Raw genomic sequence first — 23,927 nt, 5'->3', positions numbered from 1 at the left:
GTCACAACTGAAAGAGCCAGTGGCATTTAGTGAGTAGAGGCCAGGGATGCAGCTAAATGTCCTACGATGCCCAGGACAGCCCTGTGGATAACAACGAATTATCCAGCCCAAAATGTCAATAGTGCCAAGGTAGAGGAACTCTGATCTCAATGGAAATACAGCAGAGAGGTGGGAGGTTTGATTAACAGAATAACACAGGATGCCTCCTCCTCCTCCACTCAACTGTGCCAACGGTCCAGCACACGTGAAGTCAATGTCATGGATGACAGTGGCTTCGAGACACCCATGAACAGGCTATATTCACGGGTCCTGTTTTGAAACATTAATTCATCTGAGTTCTACGGCCAATGCAGAGTAATACATACTAGTTAGCAGTTAAAATTTTGTTTTAAATGTGCCACTCTGAAATATACCCAAGATCTGAAAAATGTAGACACTGCTTTAAAAGGTCTGGCTCAGAAACACATATTTCAGAAACCAATATTTAAGTCCAGCTTGCCTGACCAGGCAATGAGTGCATTAACAAGACAGTTGCTAAGAAGCTTTCCTATTATATCTTTAATGATATCATCTACCTACTGTGCAGTTTCTTTTGTCTAAACAATCAGGGGTACAGATTTAATTTTAGTTATGGCTGTAATATTGGAACCACAGTACCAGGGTCTATTAACATTTTTCAAAAGAAAACATATTAAAATTCCCCAAAAGAAGGGTCACCACTTTGGGAAAAACATTTAAGTGTGTCCATAAATGGCTCTCGACCTATAAACATTTATAGGTAATTTGGGCAGAGAATCAAGGTTTTTAAGTAAAGGACCTTTAGGTTTGGAGAGAATAGCATAATCCTGCTTTGGAAGATGTTATCATATTACCTGTTACTCCGAACACAAAACAAACTTGAAATGAGCAGACACTCGAGTGTGTTTTGTGGGGAGTTGGAAAAAATTAATTTTCAAATGCTACTAAGTTTCACCAACATTCAGCATATTTGTTTTCCCTAGCTTAGGTACAACTTAAAGCTTCTTTTAAGCAATAAAAGCTGCAGTTTTAAAATCGGGTGCAACCCAAAGGCCACTTTACTAGAGCCCAAGATAAACATGCACTTTTGTTTGCTCAGTTCATACAAACCAAAGGAGATTCCCCCAAAGTCACCTGTGAGATATTTCTACCTTGTTATGAGAGAAAAGACTACTTTTCTAATTGTACAACTTTTTTCCCTGAAGTAGGAAAAAGCTCACCCTAAATAATGGAAGGAAATTTGGGGGCCTTCCCTCTGTTGGGGATGGAGGGGCTGGGACACAAAATATAGACACCGAAGTGTGTACCACACAAAGCATGGAGCTTATACTGCAGGTCAGAATAGAATGCCTTTGGATAAAGATTCAAAGCTGCACTGTACACACACACACAGACACACACACCCACACCCCTTCTGCTCTGAAACCAGGACTCAAGTTGCCAAAGGCTCAGCATAGGTTAGACCACCTCAGAAAAGGATGCGGATGGCTGACCTTCCTGCTAACAAAACAGCCCTAGGGCGGCCCCAGAAAAGGGTATCATCTTATTTATAAAGCAGGTCTCAGCTTTGTGGCGCCTCTTGCTGATGCCCACGGCCTGGTTCTGAGTCTGCACCGTGAGAGCTTTGCCCCGCAAGCCACGTAGAAGACAGGCAGTCCCTCCTGGGCTGTTTAGAGGACCCGCTGCTGGAGGCTGTCCCTCTGCCTTGTCCAGGAGGAGCCCGAGGACAGTCCAGAGTGAGTTCCAACCTGGCCTGTGTCCTTCAACAGGTCTTCGTGTTTGAGAGACAGATGACTGCACTAGTTCCTCAGCAGGATGTTAGGAAGAAAAACGAATCTGGTACCAAAGTCCTAAGCAGAGATGCCCTGAGTCAGTGCTAAGTCACATCCACGGCCTGCAGCCCTGGACTTGCGGCCCCTGCTCCCCTTGGACAGCAGTCCAGCCCGAGCAAAATACGGCAGATGTCAGTGCCGAGTGGGCTCAGGCACCAAGTCTGTCCTCAGCAGCACTCACCTTGAGGAGGGGCACAGCTGTACGACAGCGGGCAGTCTTAATGTTTTTGAGGAAGTGAGATTCATCCTGAAAAGAAACAGTCACGTAAGTGAACAAGGCCAAATCCTGAGTAGACGGAGAGAGCCCACGTCAAGCTTGACCCTGGTACGGCGTCGCACTGAGGCTGCCTCTCTTAGTGCTTTCTCCTTCAAGGAGACGGCTGGGGGCCTGGGCAAGGACCAGGCTCTGGGGCACCTTCTCTATGACATTGTGAGCAAGTCGCTTCATCTCTCAGGGACAGTTTTCCACTTGCAGAGTGGGTCTGGCGACTCCCCTGCCCTGCCCACCTCGCACGCGGCACGGGACAAACCCCTGAAAGGTGCTCTGCTGTCTTGTCAGGCTGCACCGGCCCCCCTGCACAGCACTAACGCCGTGTGCTGAAGACCCGTGTGTGCCCCGAGCTGGCTCAAGGCTCTGCGGCCCAGCCCGCGCCTTCTCCCCCGCTTCCCTGAGCTCCCACAGGCTCTGGCTCCCGCGTCTCCGAAGGCCCCGGAACGGACTGTAATGATCTGCGTGTGTGTCGGTCTGTCTCACTGGACTGCGGCTCCCCGGAGACCAGGGGCTGACCGCTCGCTCCACGCCCGCGGTACACAGCCCTGTGCAGGGCCCAGAGCTGCCTTCGACCTCTGGCTAGCTGAGCCAATGGACGAAGGCGCCTCCCTCGCGGTCAGCCCGCTGCCGGGAAACCCGAGGCAGAGGCCCCACTGCAGTCTTGTTGACGCGAGTGACTCAGAGGTCCTCAAAGAGTTTTCTAAAAACCCTTCCTTTCGCTCCTTCTAGATGAGACGTGCACTAGACAAGACGAGCAGCAAGATCTGGGAGGCCGCTGCAGGTAGAGAATCCTATTTTTAGAGGAGGAAAACACCACTGGCTTTTTCAGGTCACGCTTTTGAATAAAAAACCTTTCGTGTTACCCGGAGGCACTGGGTTTCCCTGTTCTGCCAAGAGGGAAAAGCGAGGATGAGCTTCCCCTGGAAACCATCCACCGCAGGCTTCGCCCCAGGATGTCTGTCACCTGGACTGGGGGTGGTAGCTGGCTGGACGGGGCCGGGGACGGGAGAGACTCACTCGTTTTCAGGGCTGTATTTGTGAGCCACGTAGACACACTGAGTACTGACAGAGGAGGCTGGAAGCCAGTCTCTCTAGACTTTCCTTCTGGAGGTTGAAAGGAGTTAGAAGAAGGAAAGCGGCAGCTAAAAGATGTACCATCACATCTGGGAGCAGGACTCTAAACTCTAAAGCCTGCTTTAAAAAAAAAACAACTAGGGTAAAAATTGCTTTTTTTTTGGTAGGAAGGGAGCATCCTTATATCGGCTGGAAGAAAATCTATTAACTGTTTGAACTGCACGTCTGAGTCACGCCGACAGGAGGGCACCAGACGGAGGCACAGCCCATGCTGTCCAGGCTGTAGCTCCTGGAGCCCCGGGCCGTCGGGGGTTCACGTGCTCGCCTCCATCATGACCCCCCGTGGGGAGAGGTGGGCTAGAAACCCTCAGCACAGACCTAGTAAACCACAATTTTTCAAAAAGCGCCCGCCCCTGCCCCAGAAGATCCTAATATGTAGCCAGGGTCGAGAACCGCTATTTGAGAGAAATGAAAGATCACTTCCCTACAAAATAAAGCCAGTGATTTCTACCCTCCTAGAAACCCAGTGAGGCTCATGAGATTACAGACGTGGACATTCTTGGAGCTTTCGAGCAGAAAGTTTCCCCAGAGATAAAGCACTTAAAGACTTTGCCAAGTCACTTACAATGATGACAACTCTAAAAGGGGGTTTCAGCTGCTTTTCTAACTTGCTCAGAAGATCAAAACTGACAATGTTGACCAAGCCAGCTGTCAGGCGGTCCTTCCCAGTCACAACGACATTGATGTGGTCTGGGCTCAGAGACGGCAGCCACTGACGGAAGGCCTGGGGGTGACAGGAGAGAACAAAACCCAAGTGGTGATCCAGCCTGGCAGCTGCCAGCTGTGGCCCCGCTAACCCACCCACCGCCTCTCTCCACGTGGACCGACGTGAATGCCCCCTGAAGACAAACTCGGTCTCTTCCCCTCCCGGTCCTCCTGCATTCAGCATAACCTTGTCCCCACGAACAACCGTCGCTGCCCTGTTCCTCTCACCCACCCACTCCCCTTCGCTTTCCACTAACAGGACACTTCCCTCCTCGGTAAGCAAGCACTTGTTAGCAGTCGCTTTGGGGTGTCTGTGGATTCCACCTCTGTGACCTCTAGCTAGATGACAAGTTTCTGCAAGGAAAGAATGCAACTCTTTTTAAGAGGAATTTTATAAAGGAATTTTTAGCAGAGCCTGGTACACCAAAGGCACTGACGATGATGAAAAGGTTCAGTGCTTTCTACAAAGGCACCTGCTTTCCCCAGAAATCTTGCCATCTCTAGCCAAAGCCAGTACCTGAGCCAGTGGACGGCCACCAGGTGCCTCTGTCCTTGGCCGGGGGTCTGGGTGCTCCCAGTGAGCCTGGGCTGACACCATTCTGACTCCGGGAGCGCTAGGCCAGGCTCTGTCCTGCTGATAAGCATCTGACCCTCTGCTCTTCCCTAGAATTTCCGAGGGTGCTGTGGGAATCTAACGTGTGTTGAATTGTTAGCTCCTAGAGGCTCTGGCACAATTCAGATCACAAGGACAAGAAAAGAGTGAGGTACTGTTTCGATATGCACTTTTTTAAAGTTTTGCTTTCTCCTGGGTTGGAAGGGCATGTCTGGGCGTCAGGCCCCCTGGCTGCAGGCAGAGCTGCCTCTTCCCCAAGAGCAGCTCACGGGGGCTTAGTAACAGCCTCGGCATGAGGAAGCCGACAGCCAGCTCGAGCAGCATGAAGCTGGGAAAAGCTACGGACGATGAACCACGTCTTCCGTCCTCACCAAGTTTGCTTATGTAGAGTTTTATTCATTTCATGGGACCGCTCTGATCCTTGGATTTACGGGAGACAAAGCTCACAGCTGAGTGATAATACAATGGTCATGTCAGATTTTTCTGCCATAAAGGTGCCCGGTAGACTGTGAACCTCCTGCCCACACCACCTGCTACCGGTGTGAGCCCTGAGCCCAAAGTCAGGAGGTGCGACCTCAAGGCCCCGGAACCGTTCCTCACTAGCAGCAAGCACGGTGCTTAACCTCTTGGAGAGGCAGTTTTCTCATCTGTCAATGGGGTTAATATCTTGTGCCTGCTGCACACGGCTGTTTAAGGATGAAGGGAAATAAAGGAAGTAAGACTATTTTGAAATTTAAGTGGGGTAGAGGTGAAAGGTGTTCTTCGCAGGGGCACCGGAGGTGCTCGGGAAGCGTCTACTGACAGACGGAAGCAAGTCTGAGCTTGGTAAGGCCTTGCCCTTCCTCCCTAAAGGCCTAGCCTGATTCTAACTCAGACAACCAGGAGCCTGGCCTCAGCAGGCTCCCTTCCTCCTTCAGCTGAGACACATCTTTCGAGCTCCCCAGGTCCTCTCCCCAAACTGCCGTTTGACGACTCTGACACTGAGGAAAGCCTTCCTCGTTAAAATCACGGCACCAGGAGAGCTGACCTGCTCCCAGGTGAAGCGCACAGATGACGGTACCACCACCAGGAGCGGCCACTCCTTCCGGTAATAGGCGGCTATGCAGATGGCTTGGATGGTCTTCCCCAGGCCCATGTCATCAGCAAGCAGCAGGCGGCCTCTTTTCGCTATGGCAAAACTGAAAGCAGACACGGTCAGGACAGAGCACGGCGGCTTCCCAGGGCGTCGGCTAACCCGACATCGAGCCGCCACGTGAAGCCACACGGCCGCTCAGTGTGGGCGAGGCCCAGGGGATATAAAGGAAGAGCGTGGGAAACAGTCCCTAACGAGGGGCTGGGAGGGGCACGCTTGTCACATGAGGGATCTGCTGGGAAGGGAAGAAAGAAGAGACGGTGGGGTGGAAAAACAGCTTTCTCAAGATCAGACAGGACCCTGTACGCATAAAGCTGGCAAAGACAGAAAACGCTGGAGAAAAGGAGGATGGCCAGAGAGAAGGATGGAGCAAGAGTGTCTGCCTAAGAGGAGCACCGACCTCAGCAACGTGTCTCATTACCTAGCAGCCTCCGGGGTCCCCAAGCCCTCCAGGGCAGCAGCCCTTGCTTACAGTTTGTGAATAAAGCATGGAATTATTATTCTACTCCTTCGGAGCCCGACTGGCCTGGGTTGGAATCCCAATTCCACCACCTGGGGGCTGTGTGCCTTTATGCAAGTTATCTGACCTCCTCATGCCTCCACTGTAATGTGGAATAACGACAAGGCCTACCCCAGAGAGTGTTACGGGGGTTCATGAAGTTCAAAGCACTTAAAACAGCGCTTGGTGCCGTCGTAAGTGCTGGGGAAGTGCTTCCCTTATAAAAATTATTCCCCCAAAGGAGAAAAATAACCAAGACACAAACAGTGATGGTGACTTGCTTGACTGGCATATGAATCCGTGAAAAGCTTAAAGGATCCCCAGTGCCAGATACCTGGTCTCCTGCTCCAAACACCACTCCCCTTTCATCGGAATTCCTGAAGAACTGATCATTTGCTCAGGAACCTGATAATAAGCCAGTCGACTAGCTCTTCTCCTTTCCTTCTCACCCAGAAAAGATAGAGAACGTCCCCTCTTCTGACCAGCAGCTGCTATGGCCCACAAGAATTCCGGGGTGCACATGGCCTTTCTGAATTGCCTGGAAACGGCATTTCCACCCTTTAGAAGCCAGTGCCCAACAAAGGTAGGAAAGTGAGCAGCGGGTCTGCGGGTGGCGTGAGCCCAGGACACCCAGGCTCAGCAGACAACGAGTGTCCTGTCGTGGTCCTGGCACTTCTCTGTCCTCCCAGCTGCCACACGGCCCACCCAGTGACAGGTGGTGCCCCCCTCCCCTCCCCCCTGGCCATGGCCACCAGACTCCTGCAATGGGGGGAAGGGAGCCCACCCTCCCCTTGTCATGCCGACCTTGGTGAAATCTTCCAGACCATTTCCGGGATCAACTCAGACAGACGCATGCGGAGAGACAAGTATAAAAGACTTATTTTTAGGACTTCCCTGGTGGCGCAGCGGCTGAGAGTCTGCCTGCCAATGCAGGGGACACGGGTTCGAGCCCTGGTCTGGAAGATCCCACATGCCACGGAGCAACTGGGCCCGTGAGCCACAACTACTGAGCCTGCGCGTCTGGAGCCTGTGCTCCGCAACAAGAGAGGCCGCGACAGTGAGAGGCCAGCGCACCGCGATGAAGAGTGGCCCCCGCTTGCTGCAACTAGAGAAAGCCCTCGCACAGAAACGAAGACCCAACACAGCCAAAAAAAATAAAATAAATAAATTAATTAATTAAAAAAAAAAAAAAAAAATAAGACTTATTTTTTTTACATTACTTTCTGATTTACAAAACTGGTGGTCAGGATGGCCAGGGGCACCTATGCAACAAACCAGGGAGGGCCTTTTGTTTCAGCCTCCGAGGCGTCGCTACCATTTACAATGTCTGCACGGCTTCATCCACCTGGTCATTCCCAAAGCAGAACAGACCCTTGAATTTCATAGCCTTTCCTTTTACTCTGCCTTGAGGTAGTCCAACTAAGGAACAAAGTGATCACAACTGAGAACAAAGATGTCGCCTGGATAATAGAGAGACAATCACACAGCTGAATGCCGTTTTCGACAGTGTAGTTTGGTATTACACAAAAGACGCTGCACTCATCATCAGAAGATAGGATTTTAGCCCCAATTCCACTTTTGGAAACTGAGCAGCTTTAGACAGAGGACTGTCTTCCTCGGTCTCAACTCACTCCTCTAGTAAAAGGAACCGTTTAGATATTAGAGCAGGCTGATATCTATCTAAGAGATTTTGCTCTGTACATTTAAATGTACATTTAAATGAGTTTCCAGTTGTAGTACTTACATAAAAAACAAAACAAAAATGTGGAATTGACAGCCCTTCCCTTAATACCAAACTCCTCCACTTCAGGGAATGAAAGTTAAAAACTGGAATTAATGCAAAGTTTTGAAGAAAGGCTTCAAGTACCATTAGCAGTTTCAGAGCCATAGAGAAAAAGATGGAAACAGCTGGCTGTGCTCTGGCTCTGATGTACATACCCTGGTGTGCCTTGCACCCACCACCTCTCAGCGTGCACTGCATGTGCCCAGGGATCTCCAGGGGAGCCATGAAGAACCTGGATTCTGAAGACGGGGGCTGCCCAGGAGCTGGGGGTGGGCAACCTCTCTCAGCATTAATGAAGGAGACGGAGGAAGAAAGATGAAAGGGAAAACCCACCTTGAGCCTGGGTAAAACGAGGCCCAAAGGACATCTCAACAGATGAAAGAAACGGCAAAGTGCGTTATCTAAGAGAGATGGCAGCTGGAAGGCAAAGGAAGAAAAGGGTGTGGGCAGAGCTGGGACCGTGGGGATGCAGTGAGGTCCCACTGTGCCCAAACTGCACCCGGAGAACAAAATCCTACAGAGACAGCAGCCAAGCTTTAACCAAAACACCACAAGTGGGCTGCACGTGGGCAGGCTGCCTTCGTGGGCCATGTCCATTGACAATGTAGGTCCTTCCTTTGCATGGGGCTCTATCTCCAACCACACCGCCTGACATCAGATCTAGCTCTTATTATTTCTACACGGAGTCTCAAGACAGCCTTTTCCCTCTCCTCCACCTCCCATCTTTCTACTAGAAGGCAAATTCTGGGGCAAACCTGTCATTTTGTTTCTCCTAAAAAACTCTGGAAAAAGGGACAGGTCAGGACGCGGGCTTATCTTTTTTCTTTCTATCAATATAATAAGAGCACTTTCTTTTGGAAAACCACCACTTTACACCCTCAGTCCAAGTAATTGGGGTGGGGCAGGCCCTACCCTTTCGCTCCAGGGATGGGCCTGTCACCTGGTCTTACCAGGAAGACCTCCGAGGCCCCCAGGACACAGTGACTGACCAGCTCAAGCATCAGCACCAAATTTCAGATATTTCAGTGTGGGACCCACTAGAAAAGAGGTGCTTCCGCTGGGCTGCAGAACCGATGGGTGCGAAACGGAAGCCCCCGGCTGCCCCCGCTGCCACACTGGAGGAGCAGCTGGCTGAGAACAAAGCAAACTAAGAAGAAAGCAGAGCTGAGAGGGGCACAGAGTCCTGATGAGCTCTTTAGAGACCCTGGGCTTTCTATTACACGCAATGAGAAATCTCTTTTCTTACACTACTCTGAGTTGGGTTTCTGCACACTTGGAATACAGAGTCCTAATTAACTTATGGAATTTGAAATCAGTGGTTACAATCAGGCTTTGGTGACAGCACACCTGGGCTGTTTAATGCTAATACCCAGATGCTTCTAGATGGCTGTGAAAGAGGAGCATTCATGAAAGAGGGAGCATCTGAAGCCAGTCTGTGGTGAGCGATAAATCTGAGCAGGAGAGAGCAAGAGGAAGACAGATGAAGAACCTACTTGACTCCAACTCTCTGAAAGGGCAGCAGGCTAGACACGAGCTTGGAATCCACTCTGGACAGGTCTGCCTCGGGGATGTCTGCCACGGGACACAGAGACGTCTTCTGGAGCTGAGTGGCGAAAGCCAGGGTGAGAGTCTTGGGCAGAGGATCCAGCTGAACTTGTGGAAGGCAGCGCACCCTTTCCACTAGAAAGGAGAACAGAGGTGTGTGAATTGGAGTGTTAATGTCCAAGATTTCTGGGGGGAAAAGAAAGGGCTTTGAGATAGAAAGTTCAATGGCTGGAATTCTGCTGCATGCCGTCTTCTCCGAAAAGTAACTGGAGAGAAAACTGGGTGCAGACAGATGCATGGCAGAGAACCAGTTTTCCCTCTCTATTCCTAGTGTCTGCAAACAAGAGGGCACTCAGTAATGCAAAATTGATCTTCACTACACTACACAAACACTGGAAAGAACGAAAGTGTTCTTGTGACCGATCTATTTCTAACCTCAAGTCATTTAAAAAATTATCTTAGTATTCCCATTCAATAAATAAGGACCCATATTCTTCAAAAATCAGCCCAGGAAAAGCAAGGTCTAAAATGAATAAATCTTGTCTTGTTTCCATTCTCCTTATGCTTTATTTTGGTTTCAGTGTTTGAGAAGATGGAGAACTTTACGCTATATGCTGTCAACAGGCAAGACACTGTGGTCTATGCAGAGAAGCTGTTAGGTATTTCCAAGAAAGATCAGTAGGACAGTAGTGCTATTTACAAACAACAACAAAGGGCAGAGTCCATGCAAAGGCCACCAACTGACAACAATGCACGTGGCCCTGCACACTTTTGACCTTTTCCATGAGGGAATAAGCATCTCCTCTCGAGAGAGGTGAGTTTTACGGGTATTGGCAAGCTAAGGCCTGTGGGCAAATCAGTCTATTACCTGTTCTGGTAAATAAAGTTTCACTGGAACACAGTGGTGCCTATTTGTTCATGGACTGTCGTTTACTGCTTTCATGCCATAATGGTGGACCTGAGTCGCTGGGACAGAGACCGCATGGCCCACGAAGCCTAAAATGTTTACTATCTGGCCCTTTACAAAACAAGTTTACCAACCCCTGCTAAGCTTAGAGTCTAAACTATTACTAAGGGTGGCCATGACTCTCCTTCAATTAAAGCTTATATTTAGGGGTCTTTACTTTCCTTCCACGTGTGCTGGTTCTAGACCCCAATACAATGGATGGGGAAATCTCTTCTAGTCAGAGTCTTTAACCCAGGCGGGAAAAATAAATGACCCCGGATCTACATGGAAATAAAAGAAAATCAATTTCACTGATTTTTCTTTTTGAAGGAATTTAGCTTCACCCGATTTTAAAATTAAGAGGAAAAAAAAGAAACCCTTTATTCAATAGAGAAACAGAAAAAGAAGAAAAAAAACAGAGATATAAATAAAACATAATTCTGGGGGGCGGGGGACAGCAGGAGAAGACAAGTTAAAAATTAAAAAGTTAGAGAAAAGAGGATAGACCTAGAAATCCCTGGGAGTAGAATTATCATTAAACTTCTAATCACAGCCTGCTGTCCTACAGTTGTAGCTTTCAAGATGTTCTTCCCTTTCAACATTTCCCTTGAAAAATCTAATTAGAAGAGTCAGGAGAGTGACCATTGTTTACAGAGCCTTGATTGCTGTTTATCTTTTACCTTTTCGCAGCACCCTGAGATAGTCATAGCAACCCACCAAGGGGCTAACTGGGTCCTCCAGGAATCCAGGAGAAGGAATCAAATAGAGAACTTGCATCTATTTCATCTCTACCCGATGTTACTTGAAATTCTAAGGTTGTCAGTTCTCTATTCCATATGGTCACAAGGTATTCCAAAAGTCTTCTGCCACAACCATCAATTGGCAATTGCAAATACTGATGTGAATATGGAGGGCTGAGCCATCTACTGCCACCTTAAATTGCCTTGCCTTTTCAGTATATTTGAATCCATCTCTCTCTTTCCCTAAATATAGGTATCAGTTATTTCTGGAAACAGTTTGCATGAACAGAATCACCATGATAAGAAATTAGGTAAGGTTGATGGCTTAATATAAAAGAGAGTGTCCATAGTGATGCAGAAACACACTGCATGCTTCCAAATTAAATCTGAGCGTGCTGATTTCTGCACACTTCAGGAGACTGAGCACTCCACGTGCTTTTAGAACCCATTTTCATTTTAATCCTAGTGATCTTCAGCACTCAAATACCTGATGAAAGCTAAGGAAGGGCTAACGATCCAGCTGCTGTGAAACACAGGGCTTTGTAAGCATTGTGTCCTTTTGGCCACTCAAGAGGAAAAAATACCCACTTTCTACTCTGTTTCCTATCGACTAGTATCTCCCCAAATCCCATGCTGCTGGTCCAGCCAACTGAGTGTGTTTCTGAGACAGCCTCCATTCACTGTCAGCAACTCACCGCTATCCCTTCCCTGTGCTGGAAGAGGACAGGAACGTGCAGTCTGGCTTCATGAGTCACACAGAAGTGTTTCTGTACAACAGCTCTCCGGCAGAACGCTACCGGGCCACACAGCAGAGAGATGCTAACGTTTTCAAATAGCAGCTGACAAGATCACTGAGGGGGACGAAGAACCCTTCTGGACTGTGACAGGCGGGGGGGAAACAGAAGGCCTCATGCCAGTTTCACTGCGGGCAGGAGGAAGCAAGTCACTTAGGAAAGAGGGAGGAGGATTGCCCTGCGGCTGGCCGGACCTGGAGACCGCAGTCACCACATTAGCAGTGAGCACTCACACGCCCAGTTCTCACCGTCATTTCTCAGTTAGTTTCATGCGCACACGGTCACTAGCTCAGGTCAGTGATCTGACTTCACATGCGAGACCTAGAGGTGAGGAGAGAGGTGCCAATTCCCCAGGTTTACAATCTGCTGACAGTGGAACTGGAAGCAAGCTGGGAACGGCAGTGTCCTGCAGCGCCTCATCACCTCGGCTTCTGACGTCATAGACCGGGGTCTCTAAGTTTCCTAGTGGGTCACATCACAAACTCAAAATGGCAATTGTAGTCAGACTTCACTGTGACCCTAACAAGGCTCCCGACAAGGAAAACAACTGTTTTCCTTCTCTGGGTCCAAATTTTTCCCAATCTATGAGATGGGGAGAATCAGTCTTATATTCTATGAACTCTTGACTCTAGAATTCTTAACTCCAGACCCATGGAATTATTAATATCAAAGGCAAAATCTTACGTGTGGCTGGTATGTGCATTTTTCTGGGTGAAGAATCCATTGTTTTCAGCAGATGTTTCAAGGAATCTATGGCCCTCAAGACTTGGAACGATTATATAACGCTATGTAAGTTGCAAGTCATGGTTTTTCAACATTACATTCATCTGCTAGTGCTGTAAATATCCTGCTTTTTGTTGCTCCATAAAAGTCAAAGCCTTTATAGCTCACATATTTATATGTCTTTCTGTGGTTGAAAGACAAAGGGGTGAGAGGGAAAAACTCACTCCTACCGCTCATCAAAAATTCAGCTTTGGCCAAATAATCTGCTCTAAATCACGAGTTCCAAATAGCAGCAGCCAAGGGGTCTCAGATCAACGTCAGCCATCCTTCCTGCTTCAGCTAGTGGTTGCTGATACTAAATAACTCATCATATTCAAACTTAACCTTGAGTTTGCAGCAAGTCTTTCCTCAAGGAATCAAAAGCTCTTCCCTAATATTTAATTTCTGTCAGTAGGGCAAATATGGATTAAACACCCCGTTTTTTACTGAAGGGACACATGGGACCCAGAATATCGAATTACCTACCTGACGTTGCATAGTAAGTCACGTGAGGAGGAGACAGAGGGAAGAGAGTCTCTTCCTTAAAGCCCTAGCCTGGTGGGGCAAGACAGCCAATGATGTGGGTCCCCACTCCCAGCCCCACTGAGCTGGAGCACGTCTCTCCTGGCCGAACCCTGGTACCAGAAAGTTCTCAGGGGGTCAAGCAGGAGGAACCTCCATCGGGCCGGCTGCACACCCACTGCAGAATATCGACGGTCTGGAAGATGGGTAACAGACTGGTATTCCAGGACAGGCTGAGCTATGACCACACCCCAACCCCCTTTCTCTGGCATACTGGAATTCATTCACTGCCCCACCCAAGCAGAGCACAGAGAAGAAAACTGATAAGCCCAAACTGGCTTCCCCTTCTTGTAGTTACATCTGTACACATGGCCCTTCCCTTGGTGAGACTCCAAAGCGCTTATTAAACGCTGATGCACCCTGGCCTTGGCTTCTGCCTCTGGCAGAGCTCAGCCCTTGATGAAGCCTGTAACCACTAAGGCTCTCCAACTTTCACAGACCATCTGGTTCTAGAAGTAAGCTGAGAGAGCCTGTTCTTAGAGGGAATCTAAAGTAGCTTCCATCTAAGCTCAGCAATCCTAGCTTGCCTCTGATTCCCAAAATCCACAAACCCTCACTTCTAATACTTCTATGATGGGTGTGAGGTTTCACAGGCCCCAAGAATTTGACTAGTACCGCCTCACCCTGATGGAAGATGAGACCCTGCACTTGCTTGGGCTGCTGTAAAGCTGCCATCCCAGAGCACAGGGACATGGCTGCCCGAGACCAACTTCACCTTTACTAGTCCTGTACGCAAGCATGTGAAGTTATCGCAGTGGAGGGGAGGAAGGAGGTGATTCTTTCAAAATACATTAAATTTAAGGCACATAATTAAGGCTTAACAACAGCATGATATAAAACAAGCAAGGTGGTCAGCTCACTTAGTTTACTGTACTCTTCCAGGAGAAAGTTCCACTTCCTGGTCTTGACATCTGCAATGACAAGAAACAAATAGGCAAACATGACACCCTGCCCTCCTGCAATGTCACCACACTTACTCATTCATTCCCTGCTTTCACAAACCCCCAGGAACCTCGGGTGATGTGGCTGATCTTGTGCCTGGCACTGAGGACACGGAGATGGAGAGTACCAGTAATCGAGGCTTTCACAGAATTCAGGGAGGAAAGACAAGCAGACATGAAGATAGCACTGGGCTGTAAGCGTGGTGATAAAGGGAGCTATGGGGACAGAGGACTGGGGACGGCCCAGCAAGTCAGAAAAACCCTTAATCTCCAAGGTCGGGATAATACTATAGCTTGCACTTATTCATTGCTTACCTTAAGCCAGGCACGGTGCCAAGAGACTCATATGCACCATCTCATCAGTTCCTCAATACGCTATAAGCTGGGCACCATTATCAGCTCCATTTTGTACATGGAAAACAAGCTACATGTGGTCAGTGTGGTCAAACAGTCTATGTTCAAATCCCAGGTCTGCCGCTTCCTGGACGTGTGACTTTGGGCAAGTTATGTAACTTCCCTGTGCCTCAGTTCCACATCTGAAAAAGGAGCACCCTATAGCCCCTGCCTCACAGGGTTCTTGTGAGGATTACATAAAATTTAAACGTAAAATGCTTATGAAAGAGTTTCTGGCAAACAACGCACTTAAAAAAGGTAAACAATGATAAATTATTATTATTATTCCACCTTCTGATTAGTACGGTGTAGCATAAACTACACATAATATTAACTAAGAAGGGTGAGTGTCTGGCTACCCAACATTGACTAATTACTTAGGTTTTCCTACCAATCGACCTTCTGAGAAAATCAAGCAAGCTTCAACTCAGTTAAGTGCTTTCTGGGCAGCAAAAATGAATTCTTCTCTGTCTGGTCATTGAAGAAGCAAGGCAGTTAGGGAAAAGGCATCAATGGATACTTTGAGTCCACTTCAGGAAAGAAGCAAGGTGGCCCAGGTGTAATCTGACAGAAAGACCAAAAGCAGAGCGACTACTCTTGATGTGGGAGTAGTGCAGGAGACCCTTTCTGACAAGAGCTTGATCCTGGCAGTGGCAGGGCAGCACATGGGAAAGACTGTGAATAATTGCTACGGACTCCCAAAAAAAAAAAATCCAGTCATGGTGTTTTAACGTCTAGGGGCCTGGGCAGGGTTGGGTGTGAATATTTTCACTGTTCTCATTCCTCCCCAAACAGCAGAGCATGTCAGGAGTGTGATTTCAAAGGCCACAGGTCAGAAGACACAGGTCATCGGGACTTGCCTTTTGAGGGCCACCCCAAGCAGAAGCCGAACACCTGAGGGGCCAGGGGAGGCAATGCCCTCTGGACTGAGGCTGGGTCCTGCACGTTGTGCCTAAGCCCTACTCACCAGCCTGCTCTCACCAGTCAAAACTCTCTCCATCTAAGGGATAAAAACACAACAGCCAGCATCACCGGCTCCTGAAGGAACCCCCGACCTTGATGAAAGCTCACTGAGCAGGTCATTCCACAGAGGTTTGCTCCGTGATGCTGCCTGCACGTAATGTCTCAAAGGCAGGAGGTTTTAAAGGTTTGCTTTCTACTTGCCTAGGGAAATGCTAAAACCATTTCAAGAATGGGAATACAAATCCATAAAAGCCACACTGTTTTGTAAAACAACACGGCCCAAGCTAAGAAAGAAACCCAGGCGTTCAGAACTCTTCTGCTCTTTATTCTGACGTGGCAGCTTTTGAAGAACCTCACAAAAAATAAAGCAAAACTGCTTTGCTTTCGCTGGTGGTTTTCAATCCTGGCTGATTATTAGACTCACCTGAAGATTTTTTCAAACACCAATGCCCAGACCCCACCTCAAGCCGATTAAATCAGTAGCTCTGGGCGGGAACTAGGCACCGGCTTTCATTCTGGGGGTGGCGGTCGGCAATCTGTAATGTACCCACCCCTCCAGGTGGTTCGGAGCCATGCTCAAGTTTGAAAACCACTGGCTTAGTCTTCCCAAAGGCATTTATTTTTATGGCAAATGCCTATTTTTCAAGCTCTACTAAGGACAAAATAAAACTAAATGGGTTTAAGTGGCTGAAGCAGGAAGTGACCTGCTTCTACCAAGAAGACCGTGCCCAGGTGACTGGGGAAGGAGTCTTCTCTTTGTGAGGCCTTTAAAGACAAAGCAGGCCCCACTATGTGTTCAACAATCTGGAACAATTTAGGGAGCATCTTTCTACAGGAAGAGGAGGAGGTTAGAAAGGCTCTACCAAGAAAGTTATTTCTGAACATTTAAAGAGAGGAAAACACCCTAGTCTGAGATCACAGGCCACTCTGCATCCTGGAAATCAGGCAGAGGCCGACTACTTGCCGTATTTTCTGGAATCCATCTGTTTAAACAGTGCAATCAGGTCTTCTGAATAGCTGATGTCTGCCTCAAAGCGGGCCCGGGAGATGAGTACGCACTGCCCTTTGACAAAGGCAAGGGACGGAGCTACAGGAAGGCAGGTCTGGGTTGCAATGCTGCCGCTGCTGGTAGAGGGTGACTCCACGTGGCCCTCGGCCCCTTCCAAAGGCTGCAGAGTGACAGCCTGGAGGTGCTGGGCTGCTTTCACTGCCGAAGAAGAAAAGGACAGAGATGACAACCCAAGCGACTTTTTCGCGGCCCTGGCATGCTAAGGCAGGCACAGGAGGAGGGCAGGGGCAGGGTGAGGAGGAAGTTCGCTGGGCAGGCAGGAGAGAAAAAGCGTAGTCAGATGCGGAAGGTGTGCAGGTGTGTTTTAACTGGGGCTTCAGGTATTTCAGGATTTCCTGAATGTAACTATTCTATTCCTTAGGTTTCCCAATTTAAAAAACTTAGAATTCAGAAATGAACACGGGGGACAGGGATCTCACCAGGATGGGTAAACTTATCAGATAATTTCTGTGGCCATGTCCGAGAAGCCACCGAAGGAAGTCAACACACCAGAAGTCACCCCCTTAACCCTGTTCCCAGGTCACTGCTCTGTCCACCACTGGGAGGACAAGGAAGGAGACACAGGATCATCAGGCCACAGATGTACAGTGTTGACCCTTATTTTCTCTACTACTGAGGCATTTTATAGATTAATAGATTTGACGACATAGAGCTAAACTGTCAAAAAACACAAACTGAAACGAAAGGCAAAAATAGTGAATAAAGATATTTGCAAAAAATATGAACAGAGCTCATACTTTAAAAAAAATACCGGGCTTCCCTGGTGGTGCAGTGGTTGAGAATCTGCCTGCCAATGCAGGGGACACAGGTTCGAGCCCTGGTCTGGGAAGATCCCACATGCCACGGAGCAACTAGGCCCGTGAGCCACAACTACTGAGCCTGCGCATCTGGCGCCTGTGCGTCTGGAGCCTGTGCCTCGCAACAATAGAGGCTGCGATAGTGAGGGGCCCGCGCACCACTATGAAGAGTGGCCCCCGCTCGCCGCAACTACAGAAAGCCCTCGCACAGAAACGGAGACCCAACACAGCCAAAAATAAATAAATAAATAAATGAAAAAAAAAATACTAAGACCACATAAGATAAGAAGTTAGGCAACCAATTCAAAAGGGGGAAAATGACTAATAGACATTTGGAGAAACGTGCAACTCCACAAACAATCAGTAATAAAAAGCCATTTTTAACTTATTGAACTTGCAGGATTAGAAAAATAGATATCAGATAGGAATAAAACCTTTTGGAAAACAATTTGGCAATATACAGCAAGAGCCCTAAAAAGTGATCATAATGATTCAACTTCTAGGAATCTATCTCAACTAACACAAGTTGAAAAAACAAAAATTTATAGACCAAGGTGTTCCTTACAGCTTTGATACTGGGGAAACTAGGAGCAAATTAATATTAAACAAAAAGAAAATGATTTACCCAGTATATGACACATTCTTTTTTTTTTGGTTGCGCCATGCAGCATGTGGGATCTTAGTTCCCTGACCAGGGATCGAACCCGTGCCCCCTTCATTGGAAGGCGGAGTCTTAACCACTGGACCACCAGGGAAGTCCCTATCACACATCCTTACAATGGAGAATGTTATATAGCCATTAGTTTGTTTGTTTTTTGGAAGAAATTTTGGAAAAGACAAAAAATGCTATTAAGTATGAAATTTTTTTGGAGGTCAAAGTGGTTCAGTAATGGACACGCACATTTTCATCACCCAGAATTAACTGTTTAACATGCATCATTAAAATAAAAGTGCTTTATGCAGGAACATTAAGTGAAAAAGGCAAGATACAGATTACATTACATATAGAAAACATTGTATATCTTAATGCATAGGGGAAAAAAGGCTGGAAGGAACAAAACTAACATGCTGGCAGTGGTTAAGTGAGTGGGGACAGACGGGGGTAGGGGAGGATGACTGGTTTCTCTTCTTTGCACATTGACATACTTCCCACATGACCTACAGTGAGTGTGTGGTAGGGTTAAAAAGGCAAAATTCAGAGGTGAACCCAAACAAATAACAGAAAGACTGACAGTCTTCATATGTTGCATTAATAAAAAGTATAATCTACTAAGATGACACAGCAATCATCAACTATCCGAAAATTAAGAATCAAGGGTAAAGGCACAAATCCACAGCTGTTGGGAGAGTGTTCAAGGTATACCTTGGTAGAGAGCAGACTGAGTATGCAAAACATTGAGAAGGATACAGAGGAGCTCAACAATTCCTAATCAGCAAAATTCACCTGAAAGCTAAAGACAGAATTTTGTGCCCAATGAACAGTTAAAAAAAAAAAAGTACGTGGAGCATTACCAAAAACAACCATACTGCACAGAAAACCTGAATGAATTTGCAAAAGCATTGGTCATCTGAGTCACCATGCCTTGTGGTCAGAGGACAGGAGTAAAAAGAGGACAAAACAAACAAAACAGAGACTTTTTAAACAGTCTCTGTAGGTTACTTTTGTATACATATATAAAAGTATAAGAAAAGCAAAAAAAAAAAAAAATTGACATGACATGAAAAGAATTTCATAACAGTGGAAATCACTGGTTTAACACGAGCAATAACACAACACCAGGTATCAAGACCTACAATGTTAACCCAGAGCACTGGGTCTCCTCCCCACAACACCTAATAAATGGATTAAAATAACGGGAAAAGCGAGCTCCCCCAAACCTAGTGTCAAACATTTCAAGAGGTAGAGGACAAGGAGAGAAACAGGAAGTTCTGCAGGGAGGGAGCTGTCCCATCACCCCCAGAAACTGTACTGGTGATGTCAGAGAATTCCACCTCGTGCCCCAAATCTGTGGAGGAGCAACCTCACCCTGCATCCTCTGCTTTTCCCTTTTTGAACTGGGTGGGGACAGAGAGGGCACAGAAATGGCTGCTGGGAGGGAAGAGTAGAACGGGAGATGAAGACACTCAGGGCTGACTCTAACAGAGGTGCAGGCTTCAGGCACTAGGACAAGGTGACAAAAACCTTGGTGTAGGACAGTCAACAAAATCTCAGAAGACAGAGTGGTGCGCACCCGGGGGCCCTGACCACCACCAGACATGACACAGGCTGGAGCCAGCCTGGGCAACACCCGCTCCCTGCACTCTCCGGTTTGTGTTGTCTGCTGAATGGTTACCGTTCCTGGGAGCAGGGCCGGCACAGCTGCCTGGCATGGCTGGAGCCTGCAGTCCAGTGGGAATATACACTCTGAAGTCAGGTGGCTTGGGTTTGAATCTCAGTTGTACAACCGATTGGCTGTGTGACCCTATGTTAGTTACAGAGCCTCTCTGGACCTCAGTTTTCCCATCTGTAAAATGGTTGTTATATGGAATAAAAGAGGTAGCATAGATAAGGGGCTTAGAACAGCCAAGTATGTAGCAGGTTCTGTAAGTGCTAGCTTCTGTTAACATGACCGGTGCCCTCCTCCCAAGGACCTGCCTCATTAGGCTGACCATGGGGAGAAGGAAGAGGAGCCCTGGGATGGCATCCCAAAAGCCATCTGAACCACAAGCCAGACTATATCTGCTACTCGAGGAACTTTTCAATACTAGCATCCCCCTGCATGAGGGGGGACCACACACCTACTTACTTAGGGCACCGTAGTCGGTCATGCTGAAGTTCCACGTCTTGGTGGCAGGATCTGAAATGAAACAGAAGTACCTGGTTTGCCCACAATAAGGTTGATGACTGCTGGTATGAGCTGTACTTGGACATTCAATAAGGGTTTGTTAAATGAACGAATGAATGCTAAGTTCAAAACAGTTGACTGAAAAGCCCCTACTGATGTACAAAATCCCCGTAGAGGACAAACAGCAAATATAAATGAGGATAATGCTTTGGCTCTGCCCTTCTGGGAGAAGCAACCTGAGCATGCCACGTCACCTGGCTGAGCCAGTTCCATCGCCTTTAAAATGGAAATAACACCTACTTCTCACAAAAAACTGTTTTAGGCTTAAGTGCTACACTGCATACAAAGCACCTGGCAGGGGAACTATTCATCCATTCTCCATGTGGCCGTGTGGCAGCCCCCAAGCATGGCAGCTGTTTGAAGGAACGTCTATTATAAAAGGAAACATGAGCTAAAACAGAACATTTTTAACAACTGGATGGACATAATGTGCCAATGAACTCTCTTCATATTTATGAGAAACTGTTAGATTTAAAGAGCCTCTAGAAGCAGGAAAAAACATCTGAAAGAACTAGATGGAAGACTCATTACCGTAACGTCTGCTGGGCAGACTCTTGAACACTGCAATGAGCTCCTCGTTGTACCCAATCTTCACCTGGAAACGATCACCGATTTTTATGCATGTTCCCTGCTGGGAGCCTGCTGCCTTGTGGAGTGGGGTCCCTAATTTCTGTTGTAGTCTTTCTTCTGTCCTGGGCGTCACACTCCCTGAAACGTTCTGCCCAGAGGTGGAGGGTCTTGCCATCCTGGCCTCGAATTCAGGATCCCTGGGAGGCTGTCCACAGGAAGAAGCTGCTGTCTCCTGGAAATTCTTGGCTCTGGCCAAAGGCTCATGAGTTGTGTTAACAAAGGGTGTCGATTTGGTCTCGTGTGAAGCCTGGATCTGACCTTGCTCTAACCCATAACCCCAGAGCTGTTCGCTGGAGACCGCTGGAGGACTGTTTGCCAAGGGAGGGGAGACCCCAGCGAGAGTCACTTGATTTGGTGGGCGGTGGCCCAGGCAGGCTGTGGGCATCTCTTCTTGCCTCTGCCATGTCCCCTTTGCCTGCTCTGAGGTGCTGAGTTGAAAACTGCGGGAATTTTGAGGTCTCTGATCACCATCAGATGAACTCCTGGGATTCTGTTGCTTGAAAACGACACCATGGCTCCCTGACTTAGAAGGATCCTGGTGGAGGTGTCTGGAAGGGTCCTGCTTGGACTGGGAAGGTTTGGCAGCAATGTTGGAGCCCGAGACTGTGTTCTGATGTTGTTCTGCTAATAATTTCTCAGCTCTACGGGCCAGAGCCTTTTGCCGATTCTCTTCAATTTTTTTCCTCTGCTCCTCTGTAAGGGGCAAGGACATTTTAACAGGGAAATGTTCATGCAGGAATGTCAATCTTTAATCGGAAACTTGGCAAAAGCTGAGAAAGGAAAAACAATATTGAAATAAACATTAAATGTATGTATTTGCTTACCTTGATTTTAACAAGCTTTTGTCCCAGGAAATGCACAAGGAGCCAAAGGATTTATGAAAGTTTCTTTTATAATTAAACACATACCCACACAGATAGTAGGTAGCGTATGCCAAAAACCATGACTCTGACAAAAAGTAAAAAGCAAGGTCGATCAAATCCAAAGCCAAAAAGGTATTTCAACTGCAATATTTTTCTCCCTCTCATCCACCAGCCAACATGAGTTATCAGATCCCAAAAAGTTATATAGTGCAACCTAAACCCATCAGATAATGAGAAGGGCGACGTTTCAAACTAGAAAGGATAATGGATTAGACTGACATAGACCAAAACAACCACATACCATGGCGTGACACTTGCTAGAACAGCCTCTTTCCAACCTGGAAGAAGGAAAAAAGCTTAGCATCACATACACTGTATACTGAATTCACCCCTCGAATACCATCGTTTTATCATTCCTGGCAAGTCAATCTGCAGGTGGTAAACCCACCACCATAGAGCAACGAGTGACTCTTCTGGAAAAATAAGCACAAAAAAAAAAGTAATACGCTCACTGTACAAATTCAGACGCTACATAAAGATGTAAAGAAAAGAGTAAAATTAATCTGTAATCTCAGTATTCATCAATAACCACTGTTCATAGTTTAGAATACAGTATAATTCTGATTTTTTTCTATCCATATCCATAGATACAGGTCATGTATAATATTTGGAAGACAGATGATTTATTACAAAATAGGATTATTATATGTGTTCTGTTTTGTATCCCTATCCCGATTTTTTTTTTTCCAATTAATTTACTTAGGTCATTTTTCTATGAGCTGAGCCACTTTTATAATACTCTAGACCCAGGCGCTGGACACCAATTTCTCTGGCTTGATTCGAACTGAAGAGCCGCTACCCAATGTAACGCCACGTAATGTTTATAATGATGATAAGGTGGGGGGCCTCTGAGAAGCTCCCGAGGGTAAAAAGGTTTCCTTCCTGCTGGGGCTCTCTTTGACGGGAACTCCAAACATCGATCCCTAGAGACCTTCCACTTCCTCCAAACACCAGCAGTTAAGAAGGGGTTAGGGAAAGGCATCGTTCCCGGGCTCGGCTGCAGTTCTCAGGCTCCCCGGGTAAAACACTCCTGCCTAACTTTCCAACCAGCGCTCTGCTGCGCCCCCAAACTCTCCAGGTCCAAGGCCAGGTGCGCTGCCTCCACTAGCCAGGGGAGACGACGCCATGGGATGAAGTCCCAGTGATCAGCCCCAAACCATAAAGCCATCCCACTACATGGACGCCCCTCTTCTTTGTTCTGAGACCTGTGTTCCACCCCATTTTGGGGGCGCGCCTCTCCCCGACCTGGCAGTATGGGAGCGCCACTCCCACCCCTATCATCTCCACCTGGATTCACCCTTTCCGTTGGCCCACTCCCTGCTTCAGGGTGGCATTTGGTCTCGTCCGCCACCGCCGCCTTCCTCCCAGTTTACCTTCTCACCCGGTGAAGCCTAGAACGCGAGCCATATTCGCCCCCGACCCCGAACCCAGGCGCGTCTCCAGGGCCCTCCCGAGCCAGGTTACTCTTCCGGGTAGCCGGTTAGGCCCAGTTACTCGAGCGCTGCCAGTTCGCTCGCCTTATTTCAGCAGCCAGGCCTCAGAGGTAGTGCTGGTGGTGGGGTCGCTCCCCGAGGAACTACACTTCCCAGAGGGCAACGCGGCCCCAGTTACACTTTACAAAGTGAAAGACCTCAGACGGAAGACCCGAGCAGTGCTGCAAGGCCTTCTGGGATTTGTAGTTTGAACTCGGAGCCTGGTGAGAACTAGGAGACGCAACGCCGTGGGCGGGGGTGAAATCGTGCACCCTGGGAATTGTAGTCCTCGAGTCCCTCAAAGGTTTCAGCAAGCACCGGATCGTGAAAGCCTGGGTCGTTGTTTCCAAAACTGGAGTCACGCTGTCAGGAGTTGTCGGAGGTTTTTGTTTTTTTGTTTTCCATGCTCTTCCTTATTTTTATTAGCACCCAGGAAGGAAGCAATATGAGCTGTGCAAAATGTACAACATCGTAGTAACACAGAGTTTGATTTGACAA

At 47.8% G+C, this 23,927-nt stretch overlaps 1 protein-coding gene across 2 annotated transcripts in view; it reads right to left on the bottom strand.

Moving 5' to 3' along the window:
- The window catches only part of SMARCAL1 (SWI/SNF related, matrix associated, actin dependent regulator of chromatin, subfamily a like 1), a 56,232-nt gene extending 32,710 nt beyond the window's left edge, over nt 1-23,522 (bottom strand). The window contains exons 1-10 of one of the 2 annotated variants that reach the window (XM_007187883.2): nt 23,331-23,522; nt 22,199-22,235; nt 20,936-21,804; nt 20,306-20,356; nt 16,618-16,860; nt 14,217-14,267; nt 9,481-9,667; nt 5,601-5,751; nt 3,821-3,979; nt 2,032-2,097 (exon numbers count right to left, since the gene is read on the bottom strand). In XM_007187883.2, coding sequence (XP_007187945.2) covers nt 2,032-2,097; nt 3,821-3,979; nt 5,601-5,751; nt 9,481-9,667; nt 14,217-14,267; nt 16,618-16,860; nt 20,306-20,356; nt 20,936-21,746 — 1,719 coding nt within the window. In that variant the 5' untranslated portion in view covers nt 21,747-21,804; nt 22,199-22,235; nt 23,331-23,522. The remainder of the gene's footprint in view (nt 1-2,031; nt 2,098-3,820; nt 3,980-5,600; nt 5,752-9,480; nt 9,668-14,216; nt 14,268-16,617; nt 16,861-20,305; nt 20,357-20,935; nt 21,805-22,198; nt 22,236-23,330) is intronic. The other variant, XM_057551573.1, reaches the window with a different exon arrangement.
- Between the last annotated feature and the right edge of the window lie 405 nt (nt 23,523-23,927).

The sequence above is a fragment of the Balaenoptera acutorostrata genome, chromosome 8 (assembly GCF_949987535.1).
Source record: "Balaenoptera acutorostrata chromosome 8, mBalAcu1.1, whole genome shotgun sequence".
NCBI classification, from domain to species: domain Eukaryota; kingdom Metazoa; phylum Chordata; class Mammalia; order Artiodactyla; family Balaenopteridae; genus Balaenoptera; species Balaenoptera acutorostrata.
This window is presented reverse-complemented; position numbering and strand designations above follow the sequence as displayed.